We start from the raw sequence: 20,072 nt of genomic DNA, 5'->3' as shown, positions 1-20,072 counted from the left end.
GGGGAAGCGGAGAGATAAGCCTCGCACGGACATGCTGATTGGGGGAGTGAAGGTACATGTGGCCGTCGATTCAGGATCCCCTTGGACCATCGTGCAAAGATCCATATGGGAAGAAGACTTTGTGCCTGTGGTGGGACCAGACCTATGGCCGCCAGACATCAGACCCATCTCGTATACTGAGAACGCCATTCCACTGGTGGGGTGCCGAGACTTCACATTCGAATTCAGAGGGAGGTCAGCCACGTGCACCCTGTATGTAGCAGAGAGAGGTCCTTCAGTGCTGGGGTGGAGAGACGCAGGAGATCTAGGAATCATACTCAACCCGGGTGGAAAAGAACAGATTCTCTTGACGGACGAGTGGCCCCTCACGAGAGATGAAGATTGGAAGTCTGCATACCCCAAAGTCTTTGATGGCTCAGTCGGGAAACTGGACAAGTTCGTCCACAGAATGGTCCTCAAGGAGGGCGCAGTACCTGTGGTGCACAAAGTCAGGAACATACCCATATCCACCAGCGGAGCGGTACAACATGAACTCCTGAGGCTGGAGGAGCAAGGCATCATAGAGCCGGTGGACAGTGCGGAGTGGCTATCCCCCTTGGTAGTGGTCAAGAAGCCCAATGGACAGGTTCGTCTCTGCGTTGACCTCCGCGAGCTCAACAAAAATCTCATTGTGGAGAGATTTCCCCTGCCTAGAATCGAGGAGATGCTCGCCAAGACGAAAGGTGTAACTCACTTCTCCACCATAGATCTCACGTCTGCTTACTATCAGATTGAGCTGCATCCATCGAGTAGGAAGTACACCGCCTTCATTACACCATTTGGGTGCTACCAGTTCCGGAGGATGCCCTTTGGCCTGGCATCCGCAGCGGCTGTCTTCCAGAAGCTGATGCATCGGCTGTTCAAGGACATTTCGGGGGTACAGTACTTTCAGGATGACATCCTGGTGATGGGCTCTTCCAAAGGAGATCACGACAGAAAGTTGCATAGAGTTCTGGAAGTACTACAAAACAAGGGGCTAACGGCGGAATGGAGCAAATGCAAGATTGGGACCCACTCGGTGACATACTTGGGTCATGAGATCGGCACACGTGGAATTTCACCCAAGGAACGAAACGTGAAGGCCATAAAGGATGCCAAGGCTCCCAGCTCCAAGGAGGAAGTGCGGTCATTCCTTGGGATGGCCGAGTATTATAGCAAATTTGTGAGACACTTCGCCACCAGGACATACAGAATGAGGCAACTCATCAGAGACAAGACAAAGTTTGAGTGGGACTCAGAAGCGCAATTGGAATTTGACACGATCAAAGACTGCATCAGCCATGCCGTTCCATTGCAAGGGTATGTCCCCTCGGGCAAGACTGTGGTGACAACAGATGCCAGTGATAAGGGCTTAGGGGCTGTCCTAGCCCAAGTGAGAGATGATGGAGCTACTGAAACGATCAGCTTTGCTTCACGTGCGTTGTCTCCGACGGAGCAAAGGTACAGTGTCATTGAGAAAGAGATGCTGGCAGTCACCTGGGCTTTGGGCAGGTTCCGGCAGTTCGTTTGGGGCACAAGATTCAAGCTTCAAACTGATCATAAACCCTTGATCAAAGTCCTGACTTCCTCGGGTCATGAGACGGCGACCCCGAGAATAGGAAAAATGACTCTGAAGCTGCTCGATTACACCTATGATGTCGAATACCTGCCAGGAACGCAGAATAGGGTCGCGGATTATCTCAGCAGAGCTGCGGCGATGGAAGTGGCACCGGAGGATGCCCTGGATAAGGAAGAGATGGTGGCAAGCATGGAGGACCATGAGAGGTCAATAAGTATCCAGGAATGGGCGGACGCCTATGATCAGGACGTGGAAAAGGTTGAGATAAAGAAACATCTGACGTCGGGCTGGCCTGACAAAAGGAAGCTCACCGATGGAGTACGGAGGTTCTATGAAATAAGAGAGGAGCTGTCCCTGAGTGACTCGGGAGTGTTCATCTACAGAGGTGAGAGGGTCGTGCCGCCAGAGTCACTAATACCCAGTTTACTAACTCTACTTCACGAGGGCCACCTAGGTATTGTAAAGACCAAAGCACGTGTCAAGCAAATGTATTGGTTGCCAGGCATGGATGTCCACATTGAAAGGCAAGTAAGGGAGTGTGGCCAATGCCAAGGCGCTGACAAAGTGCTGAGACCACTCCGACCGGCCTTGGGGAAGTTTGACACGCCACAGGGCCCCTGGGAGAACGTGGCCATCGACATACTAGGGCCTGTCCTGGACGGAAATGGAGTGAACAAGTATTTATGTGTGGTAATAGACAAGTATTCCAAATGGCCTGAAGTGGACATTCAAGAATCCATGGATACTGACACGATTCTGAAATTCCTGACGACGGTATTCTTAAGAGAAGGCATTCCCAAAACGATCCTCAGTGACAATGGCCCGCAGTTTGTCTCGGACAAATGGATTAGGTTTATGAGGAGGAATGGGATTGAGTCTAAACACACGGCAGTATATCATCCTGCATGCAATGGTCAAGTGGAGCGGTTCAACCGCGTGCTAATGGGCTCCATACAGGCGGCCATCACGCAGGGAAAGGATTGGGAGACCGAGGTGATGAGTATGCTGTGGGCCTACAGGATCACCCCCACGGCTGTGGGGTACAGTCCATTCCAAGTGCTGAGAGGACGGCATCCATTCACCCGGGACAATGTAGTATGGAGGGAGAAGACCATCACTAGCAAATGGTCCCCCGCGGTGGTTCAGCACAACTTGGAAAAGGCCCAGAAGATCTATGCCGCAAACTATGACAAACGTCGAAATGTGAAAGAGACAGAGCTGGAGGAAGGAGAGTGGGTCAGGGTTAAACTCCCTACCCTACAAAAGAAAGGTGACAGCAAGTATAGTCAGCCGTTACAGGTCAAGGAGGTGCGAGGTAGGGCAGCCCTCCTCAGCGACGGCAGGGTGTGGTCCCAAGACCGCATGGCCAGAGTAAACAAGATAGTTGTATGGCCCAAGCTGGAGGAGATAGAGACACAAGTGGACTCCCATGAATCCAGGCCTCAACCAGAGCAAGGTGATGAAGTCCTTCCCGATGGAATAGGAGAGGACAGTGAGATGGAATATTCCAGCACAGGGTTTACAGCCAGAGATGGTACACCGACCGGCGTAACCCAGAGTGGAGACCAGAGAGATGGAGCGAGATCAGGCGGAGAAAGAGAGGTGGAAGAGAACATGCCGGTAAGACACACCCGTAGTGGCAGGGCAGTCACTGTGCCCTCTCGCTATAGAGACTTTGAAATGAGTGGACATTAACCATAGGCGTGTTAGACATGTGTGCCAGCCAGAGAACATTGGGGATCATGGACACCGTAGAGTTGGAAAAAAAGTTATTTTGTTTATTGTTGAAAAAGGGAGATATGTAGTATGCGCTCTAGTCTATGAGCGTGAACGCGATGACGCGTCACGCTATATACAGGAGCGCGAGACGCGCGCATGCGCAGGAGGTGGTTCGGCGAGGGCGCGAACGGGGAGAACGGCAGTTGGTGACCGGAGCTGTCGCTGTGCAGACGCTCGGCGCCCTTATGCTCAGATTCTTTTGTTATAGATGAAAATAAAGAATTCATACACCTACAGAGCCTCTGTGTACAGTGTGGGGGCAAGGAACATTACATATGCTCCTCTCCCACAAACCAGCTTGTTAACCAGGTGCCCCTCCCCTCATAGCTGACATTACCTCCTTCCAGCTGTTATCCCACATGTGCCCTGCCCGCAATTCTGTATTGTGGAGCTGTAACCGTTTTATTGGCACTCAGTGTGATGCCACGACTCCACATCTGGTTCTCTTGTGCTGCTGTAGAGCTGGCACTTGTAATCTCCGGGAGGTCTCCCGTAAGCTGGGATCTGAATCTGCCTACCTTGGTGGGAGCTGTGTTCCTCTGGGGCCATGTCCTTGTCCTCTATGCAGCACAAAAGAAAAGCATCTTTCATTTCCATTAAATGTGTTTTCTGCAGAAACGCCTTTCTTCAGGCTGAAAAAGGTGCACACGTTTTCGTGCATGTTTGGTAATGGTAAAGCCAACATGTAGATTAAAACTGAATTTAAAAACTTATGTTTTCATCTGTTTTTCACTGAAAATGAACATACACTTGGGCAGGCATTGATCGAAGAAATCGATAATCAGATTGTCAAGGGTCTCCAGGCACAAGATTAGAGGCTTTTTTTCCCCCGCTCTTCAGTTTCCACCCCTTGTGTTCTGTAGAGTGGTCAAGAGGACTCTGCCACCAGTAACAAAACAGCACTAGCAGTCACATGTTTATCCTGAGTATGGGTGTTTGTTCAGTGCAGTTTGGCTTTGGTGTGCGCTGCCTGCCAGGGGTGAATCTGTTTGTTATTAAGGGTATCTTTTGGTTTTGATGAGTTTGAAGCTCACACTGCGATGATGGACTGTGCTATTTTCTAATCTAGCTGCACCCGTTGTGTTTTTGATGCAAATAGGAAATCATGGATCGTATATACAAGAACGTAATGAGCAGAGTGAATTCCGCGAGCCGCCTCCAGCGCAATCTGTTTTTTTTGGCGTATAATTTCAAACTGAAGCAGATCTCAAGGGGCTACACCACTCCTCTCTGTGACAGGTAACCACGTTGCATTCTCATAATGTTTTCTGTCACTGCCAGAACTAAACTTCATATCTTTAGGTCATTTTCATTCCCTTCCATAGCTGGGAATTTTTAAGCACTTACACCCATTTTAAATTGTGTGAAGCTCTGCATTTGAGTATATTGGCTCATCAAATTATCCATTTGTCTTTAGTTAATTGATATAGAGAGTCTTCAACATCACTACTACCTTTGCTAAGGGCCTTCTGCAAAATTGGATTTTTTAGGCTTCTATTTAGAGAGAATGCTTTTTACTTTCCGTCTCTATTAATTGGATAATTTTGCACACAACCTTTTTGTTTTATGCTCACACAAACTCAAGGGGAAATTGTTCATTTAAATGTAATTAAAAAAAGTGCGATTTGTTTAACATTATTAGGGGATTCTGGGTTGAAGTTTTCCAGTGGAATTTAGGAGTGAGTCATATATGCTAATTTGTAAACTCTCCTGTGGTCAGGATATAGGTCACTAAAGTATGCATGTTGCTTGGTTGGTACACACTAGCAATCCAGCTTTATTTCTGACCACAGATTCATCAAATTCTTTATTTGGCACATACTCCCATAAAAGTACACACAAATACAATTCATGCAAGAACATTAAAACAAAATTGATACAACATGGTTAAATGCTTCCTCCCCACCAATTCTCAACATCCTCGTGCTCCCTTTATATGTCATCATCAGATTAGATAAACCAATCAAACCAGGTGGAAGTATTGCTTGCATACACCGCAACAACCTCTCTGTGAATCAAGCTCAGAACATCACTCTCTCCACATGTGAATACCTGGATATCGATAACTGGAGTAAGGAAATACCTAGTTGCAAACTAAATGAATGTTACCATCCTCCAGGAGATAATTTACTATTCATTGAACAAATCATGAAAATAATCACAACCAACTCCATTCCTAACTGTGCCCAGATCTTCCTTGGTGACTTCAACCTACACTGGAATGACCCTTGCGATCAAGCAGCAATTAGCCTAAAAACCTTCCTATCTGACCGTAATCTGGTCCAGATCTGCGATAGTCCTACCATTTAGATCGACCTTATCTTAAATAATCTCAAAGGCTAATACCATTCAGCTTGAATCTATTGTCCAATGTGACTGGACAGACCACCATTGCATCACTTTCCGCATCACAAAATCAATGTCCTGTAAAAAGGCATAAATTAAAAAACTTAGTCACTGGAAAAAGGAACATTAGAAACATAAACCTTCACGAACTGACATCTATTAGCAACCACATACTCACCTCTCCAGCAGACGTGTCAGATGTCCAAAGCCTTAAGGATCATTATTACAAATCAATGACAAACATTTTAGATGATATGGCACCTCTCCAGCTGAAAAGAGTGTCCACCGAAGACTCTAAGCCTTGGTTCAATGGCCGCCTAAACACGGATAGACGCAATCTAAGACTGGTGGAAGGCTCATGGAGAATCTCCCCCCACTCTCAATCACCTCAAGCACTTAAGATCACAGAGAAAAATCTACAACAAATGCATTCGTAGCGCTAAAGCTAAATTCTTCAGGAATCAGTTAGACGATGCCAGGAAGTACCTAAAAAATAAACTCGTCAAATCACAATCTAACGCAACCCAACCCTATATCTGGATCTCTCTTGCTACCTAACTGCGAAGAACTGGCCTCCTTCTCCCATGGAAAGATTGAAAGTGTCTTAAGTTCGGAAATGTCTCTCCTCCCAGTGATTTCACACATCAGTCCTCTCCCATACTTGGGTTTGGAGCGTCCAGTCATCACCCCAAAAAATGATGCAGTATGGAGCTCATTCAAATCCGTTGATGAAACTACCATTCTAAAAATCCTATGAACATTGAAACCTTCCAACCACTTCAGCGACCCGCTCCCCACAAATCTCTTCAAGGAGATTAAAAGCTCTCTTCTCCCACTGTGAACTAAAATAGTTAATGCATTATTACTGCAAGGTTCTAAACCAGACTGCCTCAAATCTGGACTGATCGCCCCTATTTTCAAGAAACCCACAGCGGACCACACTAACCTAAATGATTTTAACTCTATCTCCAAAATCCCAACACTTTCAAAGCTCCCCGAGAAATGTGTCCACATTCAACTATGCAATCACATTGATCACTTCCAGCTCCTAGACCAATATCAGTCTGGCTTCCGTCAGGGCCTCAGCACTGAATCTGCCATTACTCGCATAGTTGATGACTTGCCTCAAATGCTTGATCATAATGAATCTTGCCTCCTAATCCTCCTCAGCATTCAATACGGTCAAACATGACAGGCTCCCTGATTTATCGGAATTCAGGATGGGATTTTCTGGTCCTGTCCAGATTAAACACTCCCTATCTAACTCCACCTCTGTCGCACTAGGTGTTCCGCAGGGTTCCTCGCTATCACCCACTCTCTTCAACCTGTTCATGGAACTGGTAACAAAAATTCTGAAAGCATCAAATAAAGTACCACATGTACGTGGATGACACCCAACTTTACCTTAAAATCTCCTCTCCTGGAGATATAAGTTCTCTTAATGCAACTTTACAAAAAACGTAGAATTGGCTGACCTGTAACTACCTCAAACTAAATACTCTCAAAACAGAATTCCTCTTAATTTCACCTCTCAAACACTCACTAGACATTGCGGAGTGGTTGCAACATCTAAACTGCCCTCAATTGCATCCCACAGGTCATTGACTCCACAAAATCACTAGGTATAACACTTGACAAGGATTCGAACACGAAGGAACACATCAGCGCAGCTACCGGAGTAGCTAACTTCCAAATGAGCATCCTAAGGAAAAATAAACCCTTCCTCCCTTTCATGGACTTCAAGTCAATGATTCAAGCCCTAGTTATCTCCAGGTTAGACTATGGAAATGCATCCCTTTCGGGCCGACAAAGGCCTACTACAAGGCTCATTACCGGATCCAAATGCTACAATCACATCACACCAGATTAAAAATCTCTACACAGGCTCCCTCTTGAGGCAAGAATTCAACTAAAAATTGCATGCATGACACACAAAGCCCTAAACTCCAACACCCCGAGGTACCTTGCACAACAATTAGAACTATGTGGCGGAGCTAGATCCCCAAGAAGCAATAAATCAGAGGAATTTAAGAAGAAGAGAACCCCAAGAATTTGGAACTCCCTCCCTTCCTTCTGAAATCAGAGTTAATCCATCACTGGCGTCTTTCAAAGCACAAGTAAAACTGTTATTGATGAACAAATACCTACTCTAGTTCACAGGTCCTTGTCGCATCGACCTTGACTATTCTATACTTGCTCTATGTTGCGCGGCACCTTAGTTTGTTATGTATCTTTGTTTCTTTATTTTCGACCCTGAGGTAGTTCCTCACCCCGTCCAGGTACCACCACTACATATACTTTTCAGTTAAACTGTTATTGTTGCGTAACAATGTCTCCTTTGCTTACCGCCTGCATCCTGTTCATGTGTAATGTGCTCCGATACCCTCGTGGGTCATGTTCGCACTATATAAAACTCGAAATAAATAAATTTGCAGTGACTAGGCAGGCTTAAAAAAATCAAAGAACACTTTGGTATTCTGAAGTCAGTTGGAAACCCTTTTGTATAGTAGGTTACTACTCCTCTGTCTTATACATGAATGTCAGTTTTTAGGTCTCGTCTAGCGATGCAGCGCCATGCGTTGCTCGCGTAAGCGAGATCTATTGTTGCCGACTTGCTTAGCGATGCGGGACAGAATGGGTGCACGCGCTTTAGAAGACATGAGCTGTGAAGTCGTACGACTGCGTTACCACAACTCTCAGGATAGGAGATGTGCACGCGTACAGTTCGTGGTGTCCCACCTCCTGCTCGTTCGCATGCGTACAGCGGCGTTAAAACAACTTGGATAACATGAGATGTGCACACGCACGGCGTGATCACAACTACTGCTCGCTCCCTGCCGCCCCTTGTTATAGCTGTAAATGTAACTGGGCGCTCACCATCCCTGTCGGCATAACAATTTAGCTAATGAAGTTCTCCATCAGCTTTGCCCGCCCCTGGATGTCACCGATGTACAGCACTGCCCCTCATCCAAATGGGAGCCACATCTACTACCCACTCCCAAAATCACACAACCCCCATGATTTTGATTTTGATTTTGGAGGATTCTGGCAGAACCTTGCCCTTACCAATGGGAGCCCAAAGCTTGATGGGGTCCATGTCTTCTGCAAACAGTCTGTTGTGTCCTCCTCGTCCCAGTACCCCATCTTCAACGCTGCAAGGGCACACTGCGGCAAATCTCGTGAGAAAAGCGGCTGTGAGTCTGGTTCTTGGATTGGACTAAAGGCGAGTGAGGGTGAAGGTTAATGAAGAGGCCATCTTGAAAGGGAGCTAACCTGTTTGTGTTTAATGTTAAAACCGACATGCGTCACCTGAGTGCTGTTTGGCTTAAAGCTTAAAGCTTGAACGCATGAACTTTTTTTGCCATAATAAAATAGTACGTTTGAATTAAAATATTTCAGGAATGAAATATTGTTATAAGTAATGTTTGCTTTTTTTGCAGATCATGTTGTAAAAAATATATTTTTTAATCTTGTTAAAAATGATAACCTCTGGTGTTATTATGATATTGAAAATTATTCATGCTTTCTTGTATTTTGATATTTACAGTGCAGTGCGTTAAACAATTTTAAGCGTTTTAAGATTGTTCCTGCTTTTTCAAGGTTTGAGAGCGGGCGGCCCCTCGCAGTCTAGCCTGGCTCTGCCTGTGCAGCGGCGGAGCGCCCTGCCCATGCGCACTGCCTTTGTTGGTCTGGTGTACTCAATGCCTTCAGAGTGACCGGAAATCGGCGGTCTTTAGAGAGATACTCCAAAAGTTCTTGCTCGGGTATCACTGTAAGCCATCAGCTGTGCTCGGCTGCTTGCTTCTCCAGTATTAGGGGTGTCTTTCATAGATTCACATGCCTGAATCATTCCCCGTCGTCGGAGTAGGAGTCTCACGGTATATAAAAAAGCAATAAAATGCCATAAAATATATAGCAGATAACAGAAATACCAAACCAGGAAGTAAGTAGCCCCAGCTACAGTAGAAAAAACTTCCATACTCGTGACTATCTAAGTCATTATGTGTTAGTCCAAACTGCAGCCAATCAGGCGACAGCACCCACCAGAATGTTCTCCCCAGAGGCTCAGGCTCTCAGATTTTCTACCGCACGTTGTGTGAAGGGAGTCTCCCTGAGCTCTGCTCAGTTTTTTTCTTCAAATCACTAATTTCTTCAACTTTCACAGATGTCTTCATCTAAATCCCTGTTTAGAGCCTGTGACTCTTGTGGGAAGCCAAGACTTTTCAAAGAGGACCCCCACAAGAAATGTTTGTATTGTCTTTATCCTGATCATGAGGTGAAGGAGTGCAAGATCTGCCGGACTTTCCCCTCCAAGACCATCAAGGATAGAGAAGGGCGCCTTCTATTGTGGCTCAATAGACTAAAGAACAAGGATGACCCTGTCTCTGAGGTAGGAAGTTGTGGTTCCGGCTCTTCATTTCTTTCAACTAAGAGGAAGGCTGAAACTGATGTTTCATCTCTGAGGGCGAAGGTGGTTAAGAAGTCTAAATCTTCTCAGGATGCTCCTGGGCCTAGTTCTTCAAGTAAAGTTATCCCACTTTCCAAAGGGGATTCTACGCCCTCTAAGAAGTCTGGGACTAAGACAGTGCCTAAGAAATCTTCTAAATCTGTGCCTCCTCAGTTGCCATTATTGACAATTTCAACGTCAAGGAAGGACTGTTTCTTCTCATGTGGCCACTTCTACCACCTGCACTATGACTTTCTCCTCACCGAAGCCTACACTTGTCATGTCTTCAGCTTCTTCGCCTACACTGGTTCATGTCCAGATTAGGCCTATCTCGTCGTCGACAGTTGCCCCGACGACGATGGCCAAGGTACCGTCGACGATTTTGTCATCTTCATCTTTGAGATCCCCGTCGACGATAAAATTGGCACCGTCGACGAGAACATCGACGTCGACGGCCCTCCCGTCGACGGTAAAATCCTCGTCGACGACGAAGACTCCGTCGACGATGCCCCCGTCGACGACGACGGCGAAGCCCCCGTCGACGGCGAAGCCACCGTCGACGACTTCGACGACGAAGCCACCGTCGACGGCCTCGACGACGAAGCCACCGTCGACGGCCTCGACGACGAAGCCACCGTCGACAGCCTCGACGACGAAACCACCGTCGACGGCCTCGACGACGACACCACCGTCGACGACCTCGTCGACGAAGAGATCCTCGTCGACGGCAAAGCACTCGTCGACGAAGCTACTGTCTACGACCCCGTCGACGACCCCGTCGACGACCCCGTCGACGACGATTCCGTCGACGAGACAGCACTGTCAGCAGTATACAGACGTCCCGTTGACGCCTCCTCTTTCAAGCTGCACTACTTTGCAGGTTTGGTCTGCGCAGACAGCAGGGATTCCATTGCCATCTCCTGCGACTACAGCTACTTTATTAAAAAAGAGAGCTACTGCGGAATCTATTTCTACTACCCTTGTGGTGCCTGACAAGCTTTTGGATTCAGATGAGGAAGGATCCTATGAAGACGAAAATTTTGGGGCAGCTAGAAGTCCATCCGAACTCCATATTAAAGTTCAGGAAGATGTTGAGGATAACATGGAGGACGTTCAGCCTGCTCCGCGTGCTGACAGACCTGACACTGATAGGCAATTGCCTGAAGATTTATTCCGCAATTTGCAGTACATGCTCAGTGACTATTATAGACGTTTCCCACCTTCTGAGTCTGGTGACTCAGTGATGTCCACACTTTTGCCGCAGGGAAGGCCTTCCCTCTCTCCGCGGACACGACCAAGGGCTACTAATGCGTTGGAGGACAGTCGCTCAACGTTGCCTACGTCACCAGTTTCATCTCCTCAGCCAAGGGAAGAGGAGCTCTCGGAACAGGAAGATCAGGAGGAAGGAGAGCTGAATGAAGCCTCTGAATCGTCGGAGTATGAGGATTACAATGCGAACACACCCTCTCCGGCGGAGCCTACTACTTCTGAGTCACCACCCGTGGACGTTGCCTCATTTCACAAGATCATGGATAGAGCAACTAGGAGGTTTCTGATAACCATGGAAGCTAAACAAGAAGACTGCTTTTTGTATGATTTTAAATCTACCCCTCATAAGCAGAGTTGGACCATTCCAATTATAGATTTCATCTGGAAGGAGGGTCTTAAGATCATGGCCAAGCCGAATTCCTTGCCAGCAGTGCTCCCTAGAGTAGATAAAAAATATAGGGCGCCTACTACTTCTCCAGCATGCCTTGTCGGGCAAGCTAAAGCCGATTCTGTGGTGGCACAGGCAGCGCAGAAGAGATCTTCCAACCCTACGTCTCAGGTCTCTGTTCCTCCAGACAAGGATGGGAGACGCCTTGATTCCATTGGCAAGAAGGTTTCTACCATTGCAGCCACGACCATCCGGGCCGCAAACTCCCTCGCCATTTTAGGGAGATACGATAGACAGATGTGGTCGGACATCTCACCGTACATGGACAAGCTCCCCGAGCCTGATCGCGCTGAGGCCAAGAAAATCCTTCAGGAAGGAGAGTGTGTCTCCTCGGAGATGATTGACGCTGCTGTGGACGTTGCTGCCACTGCCTTTCGACAGCTTGCGGGTGCAGCTGTTAGACGGCAAGGATGGTTACGAGCAACCTCCTTTAGGCAGGAGGTTCAAAACAGAATCATTGACATGCCTTTTGATGGAGAGTCACTATTCGGCAAACATGTTGATGAGGCCCTGGAGGCAATAAAGAAAGACACTGAAACAGCACGTTCACTGGGTACCCTTCAATACCGGAAGTCTTCCTTTCGTGGCACAAGAGGAAGGGGGAATTTCAATAGAGGAGGATACGCCCAACAACGCTCTTATTCCTCCACCCAGGGAAACCAAAGATTTCAGCCTTACCGGCAACAAACCTATGGACAAAAGAGAGGAAATTACTCTCAACCTCGAGGAAAATCTAATTATCGAGGAAGAGACAACAAGAAATGAGGCACGCATCCTGCCACCACTTTGTGCCAACCCGAACCAAATTGGAGGACAAATATCCCAACACTACTTAAATTGGTCCGAAATTACTACAGACAAATGGGTCCTGGATGTAGTAGCCAGAGGACACATTTTAGAATTCGTAAAAATCCCCCCAAATTGCCCCCCAAAAGGACCCGATCCAGCGCACCTCAAGGAACTATTCGTCCAGATCAACACAATGATCCGGAAAGGGGCAATCGAAAGAGTGCCTCATCATCAGAGGGGACGAGGCTTCTACTCAAGATTTTTCCTTGTTCGCAAGAAGTCAGGAGAGTGGCGCCCCATCCTCGACTTGCGAGCATTGAACAAGTTTCTGAAGAAACTCACATTCAGGATGCTAACACTTCAGGAAATCCTCCAATTTCTTTCGGCGGGAGAGTTTTTGGCAACACTCGACCTTCAAGATGCATACTTCCACGTACCGATTTTCCCACGGCATCGGAAGTTTCTCAGGTTCAGAGTGGCTGGCAGGGACTTCCAGTTCAAGGTCCTCCCATTTGGCCTGCGTTCAGCCCCCAGAGTGTTTACGAAGATGCTGGCCCCAGTAGCGGCCCATCTTCGGTTGCAATCGATTCAAATTTATCCATACCTGGACGACTGCCTTATCAAGGCCAGTTCTTTCGACACGGCTCAAGATCACGTTCAAAAAACGTTGTCTCTGATGCAGAACCTAGGTTTCTCAATCAACTTCGAGAAGTCTCGTCTCACACCTACAATGAGAAAGGACTTCTTAGGAGCGACACTGGACACCAACCTTGCCCAAGTATTCATTTCAGAAGAAAGACAAGTCAAGATTCAACGACTCGCGACGACATTGTCACTAAGAAAGTGCGTTTCAGTACGCATATTCAAGTCATTCCTCGGAATGCTTTCTTCCTGCATTCTGCTCACTCCCAACTGCCGTCTTCGGATGATACCCTTACAGGAGGAACTCAGTCGCCAATGGATCCAAGCCACAGGATCTTTCGAGGATATCCTCCACATTACACCTCGCATGCGACAAGCGATCGCATGGTGGACCCACCAATCCAACTTACAAGTGGGATGCTCCTTCCTAGCGGAAGTTCCCAGGTTCATAGTGACGACCGATGCATCAATGACAGGCTGGGGTGCACACCTCCAAGGCATGACGGTCAGCGGGAAGTGGAACCAGGTCCAAATGAAATGGCACATCAACCGGCTAGAGTTACACGCCATATTTTTAGCCCTGAAGTCCTTTCAAGCGACTCTGCAAGGTGCCACAGTCTTTATACGGACAGACAACACCACCTGCATGTATTATCTAAACAAACAGGGCGGGACCAGATCAGTCCGACTATCTCAACAAGCACAAGAAATATGGAGTTGGGCCTTGACTCACGATATTCATCTGTCAGCGGTCCACGTTCCGGGGATTGCGAATGTATTGGCGGACTCTCTCAGCAGGTCCGGGGGCTGCACTCACGAGTGGGAACTTCATCTCCCATCTCTACGTCGCATCTTTCAGATGTGGGGGCATCCGGACTTGGACTTGTTTGCAACCTTCCAGAACCGGAAATGCCCATTCTTTGCAAGCTGGGTTCCCCACAAGGACTCGTGTGGGGATGCCCTTTCGCTGAACTGGAATCAAATATTCGCGTACGCCTTTCCACCGATACCTCTGATCCCGAAAGTTATCAGGAAAATGAAGAAACAGCCATGCTGGTTGATCTTAATTGCTCCTCGATGGCCCAGACAATACTGGTTGCCCGAACTACTCCTTCTCTCGGAATGCAACCCTATACCACTACCACGCATTCCGCAGCTTCTATCCACCCAGCAAGGCAGGGTATACCATCCGGACCCGAACTCGCTGAAATTGTCAGCTTGGCTCCTCAACACATGGAATTTGCACACCTAAACATTCCACAAGATTGTCAGGAGGTGCTTGCAAAAGCCAGAGCTCCATCCACGATCAAAACATACAAACTCAAGTGGAAACGGTTCTGTGCATGGTGCCAAGCTAATGACTTACATCCCATTCAAGCAACACCAGAACAAATCCTTCCTTTCTTTCTGCATCTAGCCAGACTGGGTTTGGCGCACTCTACTCTTAAGGTCTTCCTAGCAGCCATCTCTAGGTTTCGCCAAGATGGATCAAACTCCCTGTTCTCTGTACGGATCATCCAACAATTTTTCAAGGGCTTATTTCGCATGTTTCCGCCGGTCCGAAAACCTCCTCCGGCATGGCATCTGAACATCGTCCTATCTCAGCTCATGCGACACCCCTTTGAACCGATTCATAAGGTGGACCTGAAATTTCTGACATGGAAAGTATCGTTGCTCCTGGCTTTGACATCTGCTAGGAGGGTCAGCGATATTCAGGCGTTTACATCTAAGGCACCTTTCCTTCAATTCACCACGGACTCAGTGGTATTGCGCACTAATCCCACATACATGCCTAAAGTACCACTGGACTTTCATCTTAATGAACCTGTTGTCCTTAAAACATTCTTTCCTAACCCACAGTCTACGGCTGAGAAAGCACTGCATTCTTTAGACATTAGAAGATGCCTTCGATTTTATCTCTCCAGAACTTCGGCCATCCGCAAGACAGACCAACTGTTCGTGGCTTATGGCCGGCAACGCCGGGGTTGTGCTGTTTCAAAACAGACCATTGCTAGATGGGTCTCCTCTACGATTGGACTTTGTCACCAACAGGCTGGTAGGCCCTTACAAGCCTTGCCAAGAGCACATTCAACCAGGGCAGTTAGCTCTTCCACTGCCCTTTTTGCTGGTGTGCCACTTCGACAGATCTGCAGAGCTGCCACGTGGTCTAGCAGGCACACCTTTACTAGACACTACTGTCTGGACTCGGCAGATGATGCAGATGCTTCGGTTGGGAGAGCAGTGCTTCGCAATCTTTTCAAATAAGGTGAGCCTCTGTTTCCACCTCCTCTTTTATGCTCTTTAGACGTTTGCTCAGAACATGTTGATTACTGTTATGCATGTCTCCTATACTATATACATAGGTATATTTAATTATATGCATACATGATATTCTGACGTTTACGAGCGTTATAATGTGAGTACTGCTTACTATTCTGATTCAGGCATGTGAATCTATGAAAGACACCCCTAATACTGGAGAAGAACAATAGTTACTTACCTGTAAACAGGTGGTTCTCCAGTATTGGTGTCTTTCATAGATTCACATGCAACCCGCCCGCCTTCCCCCAGAGACTCTCTCGAATAGCATGGGACTTCACTCCTGTGCGAGAAAATCTGAGAGCCTGAGCCTCTGGGGAGAACATTCTGGTGGGTGCTGTCGCCTGATTGGCTGCAGTTTGGACTAACACATAATGACTTAGATAGTCACGAGTATGGAAGTTTTTTCTACTGTAGCTGGGGCTACTTACTTCCTGGTTTGGTATTTCTGTTATCTGCTATATATTTTATGGCATTTTATTGCTTTTTTATATACCGTGAGACTCCTACTCCGACGACGGGGAATGATTCAGGCATGTGAATCTATGAAAGACACCAATACTGGAGAACCACCTGTTTACAGGTAAGTAACTATTGTTCTTCTCTGTTGTAAGCCCTCCGCCTTGGCTGCAGCTGCTTTGGAGGTCGCTTTATTTGACACTTTATTTGTACAAAAAATGCTCGCCCTCCCGTCGCAATGTCGTGCTTTAACTTAAGTTATGTTTAGTTCTTCCTTGTTCACTTACAATGCCAATAGCTCAAACTCTAACAACTGCGAGACCTATTGCATTGCCAATGCTTGTTTGGTTAGTATTTTGTTTGACTCCTTGTAAGCTGCTGTCTTGCACCTTGCTGCATCGAACTTCTCTTCAGTTCTTGTTTGCATCATCATCTTATCACTTCTTTGTTACTTTTTTTGCTCCCATTTAGCTTTCTGCCTGTATGTAGATCATCTTAGGTATGTTTGCTGCATTTGCACTGTTCCTCCATGGATGAGTTTGTAAATACATTGTAAACAATGTACAACATATGTTGGTTGTTTTCTAAAAGGTTTTAATTTGGCTTTATTTTCCATAAGATCACTGTCCACAGAACAGTACATAAAAATCATAGATAATCATTGTCTGGAGCCATAGTTTATGAAAACGTGGTCACAAAAAGCCAAAATTCCTTTTTCATCAGCAGTTGGTTGCTGCAAATGTATTGGTTGTGCAGCAATTGTTTCACTTGGTCAGTATTTGTGTACGTCATTTAACCCCTCAACTGCTGGTCTTCCCATTGCTCGCAAAAACAGGCAAAACATAGTTGAATTTTGAGTTAAAAAAAAAAAAAAATATATATATATATGTAGGGAAAAAGTGCTCCAGATAAGTGTCAGTTTTTTCCCCTAAAAATGGCATCAATGAACGGTTTACTGTACTAAAGTCACCCATCTTTCTAGCTTTCAGGAACATGCAGAGCTGAATCGAAAAACCAAATTTTGTACCACAGTTTTGGCATTTTTATTTTGAGCATTTGAGACCTCTTATATATAGTTTAATATATACTTCTCTTGTGTGCTTAAAGCCACCCCCCTGCTTTTGATTAGTTTGTTTGTGTCCTTTAAAAATCCTTGCTTGATAGGGGTCAGTCCTGTGTCTTTGTACCTCCTTTTGCTCCTTCGTTTACTCCCACGGAGCAGCAACCAAGTACTGTATGAATAACATGATTTGAACTTATGTCCATGTTGCTCTGTTTGAGGGCAAGACAAAGACTGGCAAAGGAGGCAGAATAAACGCTATCCCGAATTGCTTCATGTTTAGATGTTTTGACAGGGTTTACCGGGATGCTGGAAAAATGAACTGGACGAGCCCCCATCTGCTGTGCCGAAGAAACTAAAGGCTTTTAATTGCATTTTTTCGATTTGTTATTGTTTTAGAGAAAGCTGTGTTACAAAACTGCTGTTTTGCATTTCTTCCACCTCTTCTGTTTACATACTCCCCCGACGTACGCCAGTCATATGGACTGGAGAGGGTTGATGATATTGTGACCTTTAACACTATAGTTGCTTTGAACGTTCCGCGACACTGCGGAACGTTTGAAGAAACGGGCGGGCTGCGTCGGCCATTGGCAGCACCAGCCAGGTAGTGCTCGCAACGGCCGACGGGAGCACTTAAGAGGTTAACTCAAGTGGTTGAATTACCTACTTTGCGTTCATGAAGCCAGAGGAGGTTTTGCCTGATTTCAAAATGACTGTTTTTTTGTTTTGCCGCATTCTTATTTCGTTATTATGGGGCTTCATGTAAAATTACTGGCTGTGTCTGTAAAATACAAGTGGAGTTGAACTCTACTTTTACATAGAAAGACTTGCTTAAATATCTTACTTTGGAGTTTAGCCTATGTTTCAGGAGTTGTAATATTTTTATTTTTAAATGCTGCAGGCAGGTTTGGGGGAATAAAAGTGTATCCACCTCTTCTCCAGTTGCCCTGTCAAAAAGCGGTTATTAGTGCAGGTGGTAAATAATTCTAAAAACTGATTTAGATTATTGGCGTGGTGAACGTGCATGCATGATTGTTGGACCTGTTTAGGGCTCATAAAAAAACCTATTTACATGTTGCAATAAAAACATAAATTTTCACTCAGAATCGCATAATCGCCCTGTCCGTTTGTTTCTAGTGGCACTACTGTCAATTTTATCCAATTTTAACAGCTGAAACTTAATACTTGGCAGGTGCCATCTTTCCTTTCCCCCGTGCTATTCAGTGACACTACATATTGCTGCCAACTCTAAACGGATATATTTGACTGATCAATGAACTCAAACACTCTAACTCTGGAAACTGATGCAGTCGCACACCAAATGCTCTAGTGCTGCTAACTTGCATTGAGGCACTTGTCTTTCTATCTGTGCGCTAAAATGGCTTGGAATGCTAACATGTATTGCTGAATCAGACTGCATGACACAGTGTGTAGTAACTGTATAACTCTTCAATCAATGGTGGAACAGCACCCATGATAATCTGCTGCATGGCTAAACACGTATAAGGTGCCAAAGATGAGACCTATTGGTCATGTGATACCATTCGGGATTGACAAATACACATTTCCCGAAGAAATCACAAGTATTTCAGATTAATTCAAGCAACATACCCATCACTTTTTGAGCTGGCAAAGTGAACATTACTTGTGATTTAAGAAACCAGTGTCTTCCATTAACGCGTTTCTGATCTAAAAGTGGTTGTTAAACATATGGTAATTGGATGGTTTTAAGTATTGTTCAAGTGTAATGGTCATATGCCATCTTTTGAAACGCCACAAACTGGTTAATATTAGTTTTTGTGGCATGGCTGACTCACACTGTGTTGCCAGTTCCACACCACACAATTCAACTCCGCACATTTCCATTCCACATCACATAATTAAAAAACAAACAACATCATTCAACTCAATAATACAGTTAAACAACACACCACATACATCCAATCCACATCATAGAATTCCAAATAATGCCACAAAATTCACTGGCACTCCACATAATTTTACTCCACTAGATACCACTCCACAACACACAAAAACTCCTTATAATTTCACTCCATAACACACAATCCCACTCTACATAATTCCAGTACACTCAAAACCACATAATTACTATCCACATAATTCCACTGCACACCATGCCACATAATTCCACGACACAATAAGCACCACACAAATTCATGCTGCACAATTTCACAGCTAACATTTCCAATACAACCTACATAATTCCCCTCCACACTACATATATCCATTCTACTCCATAACATATAGGTCAAAGACATTGTCATTCGCAATGGCAATAGGTCTATCTCCTGCAAAAGTGAGACCTATTGTAGAGGTAGCCTATTTTCTCTATTTTTTGTGCTCTCACCCTACTTCCAGTCTGTGGTGATTATGAAAATGATATAGATTTATGAAAAGTAGACAAAATTACGTATTGAGCAAGGGATGGATCATTTGTGTAGATCCATCAAGGTTTTCATGAGGAAATTAACTGTTGAAATATTGAAAATAAATAGGAAAGACAGGCATTTGTGCCATTTTCATCTGTAACTTTGTCATAATGGCCAATTTACAAAAGCAATATACCATTATGTCTGCTAGACCCTTCAGGTTGTGGTGATAGGGTATGTAAGCTCTCCAAGAACCCAAGGTACCTTGAGCCAACAACTGAGCTGCACCACGCAATAGTTTTGCATTGAGTACCGAGTATAGACTAATTCTTATAGCGAAATAAGCAGAGTGAAAAATGGGTAGGTGGGAAACTTATGTATTTTTTTAAATGGGCACAAGATGTGGAGTTTAGGAGCAGTAGTTATTTGTACATCCCTGAATTTGTGGGTACAAATATTAGTGTATGATTTAGAGGGTATTTTTCTAAATGTCATGTTTTTTATACACTTGCTTACATTTGAAAGGC

General features: G+C 45.6%; 1 protein-coding gene across 2 annotated transcripts in view; it reads left to right on the top strand.

The window, feature by feature from the left end:
- The window catches only part of ACSL3 (acyl-CoA synthetase long chain family member 3), a 725,290-nt gene that overhangs the window by 551,475 nt on the left and 153,743 nt on the right, over window positions 1-20,072 (top strand). For both annotated transcript variants that reach the window (XM_078665968.1, XM_078665969.1), the window contains exon 9: window positions 4,476-4,615. In XM_078665968.1, the coding sequence (XP_078522094.1) occupies window positions 4,476-4,615 (140 nt within the window). The remainder of the gene's footprint in view (window positions 1-4,475; window positions 4,616-20,072) is intronic.

This window comes from Lissotriton helveticus, chromosome 11, assembly GCF_964261635.1.
Source record: "Lissotriton helveticus chromosome 11, aLisHel1.1, whole genome shotgun sequence".
NCBI classification, from domain to species: domain Eukaryota; kingdom Metazoa; phylum Chordata; class Amphibia; order Caudata; family Salamandridae; genus Lissotriton; species Lissotriton helveticus.
Note: the sequence above shows the minus strand (reverse complement) of the source record. Positions and strands in the feature narration are given on the sequence as shown.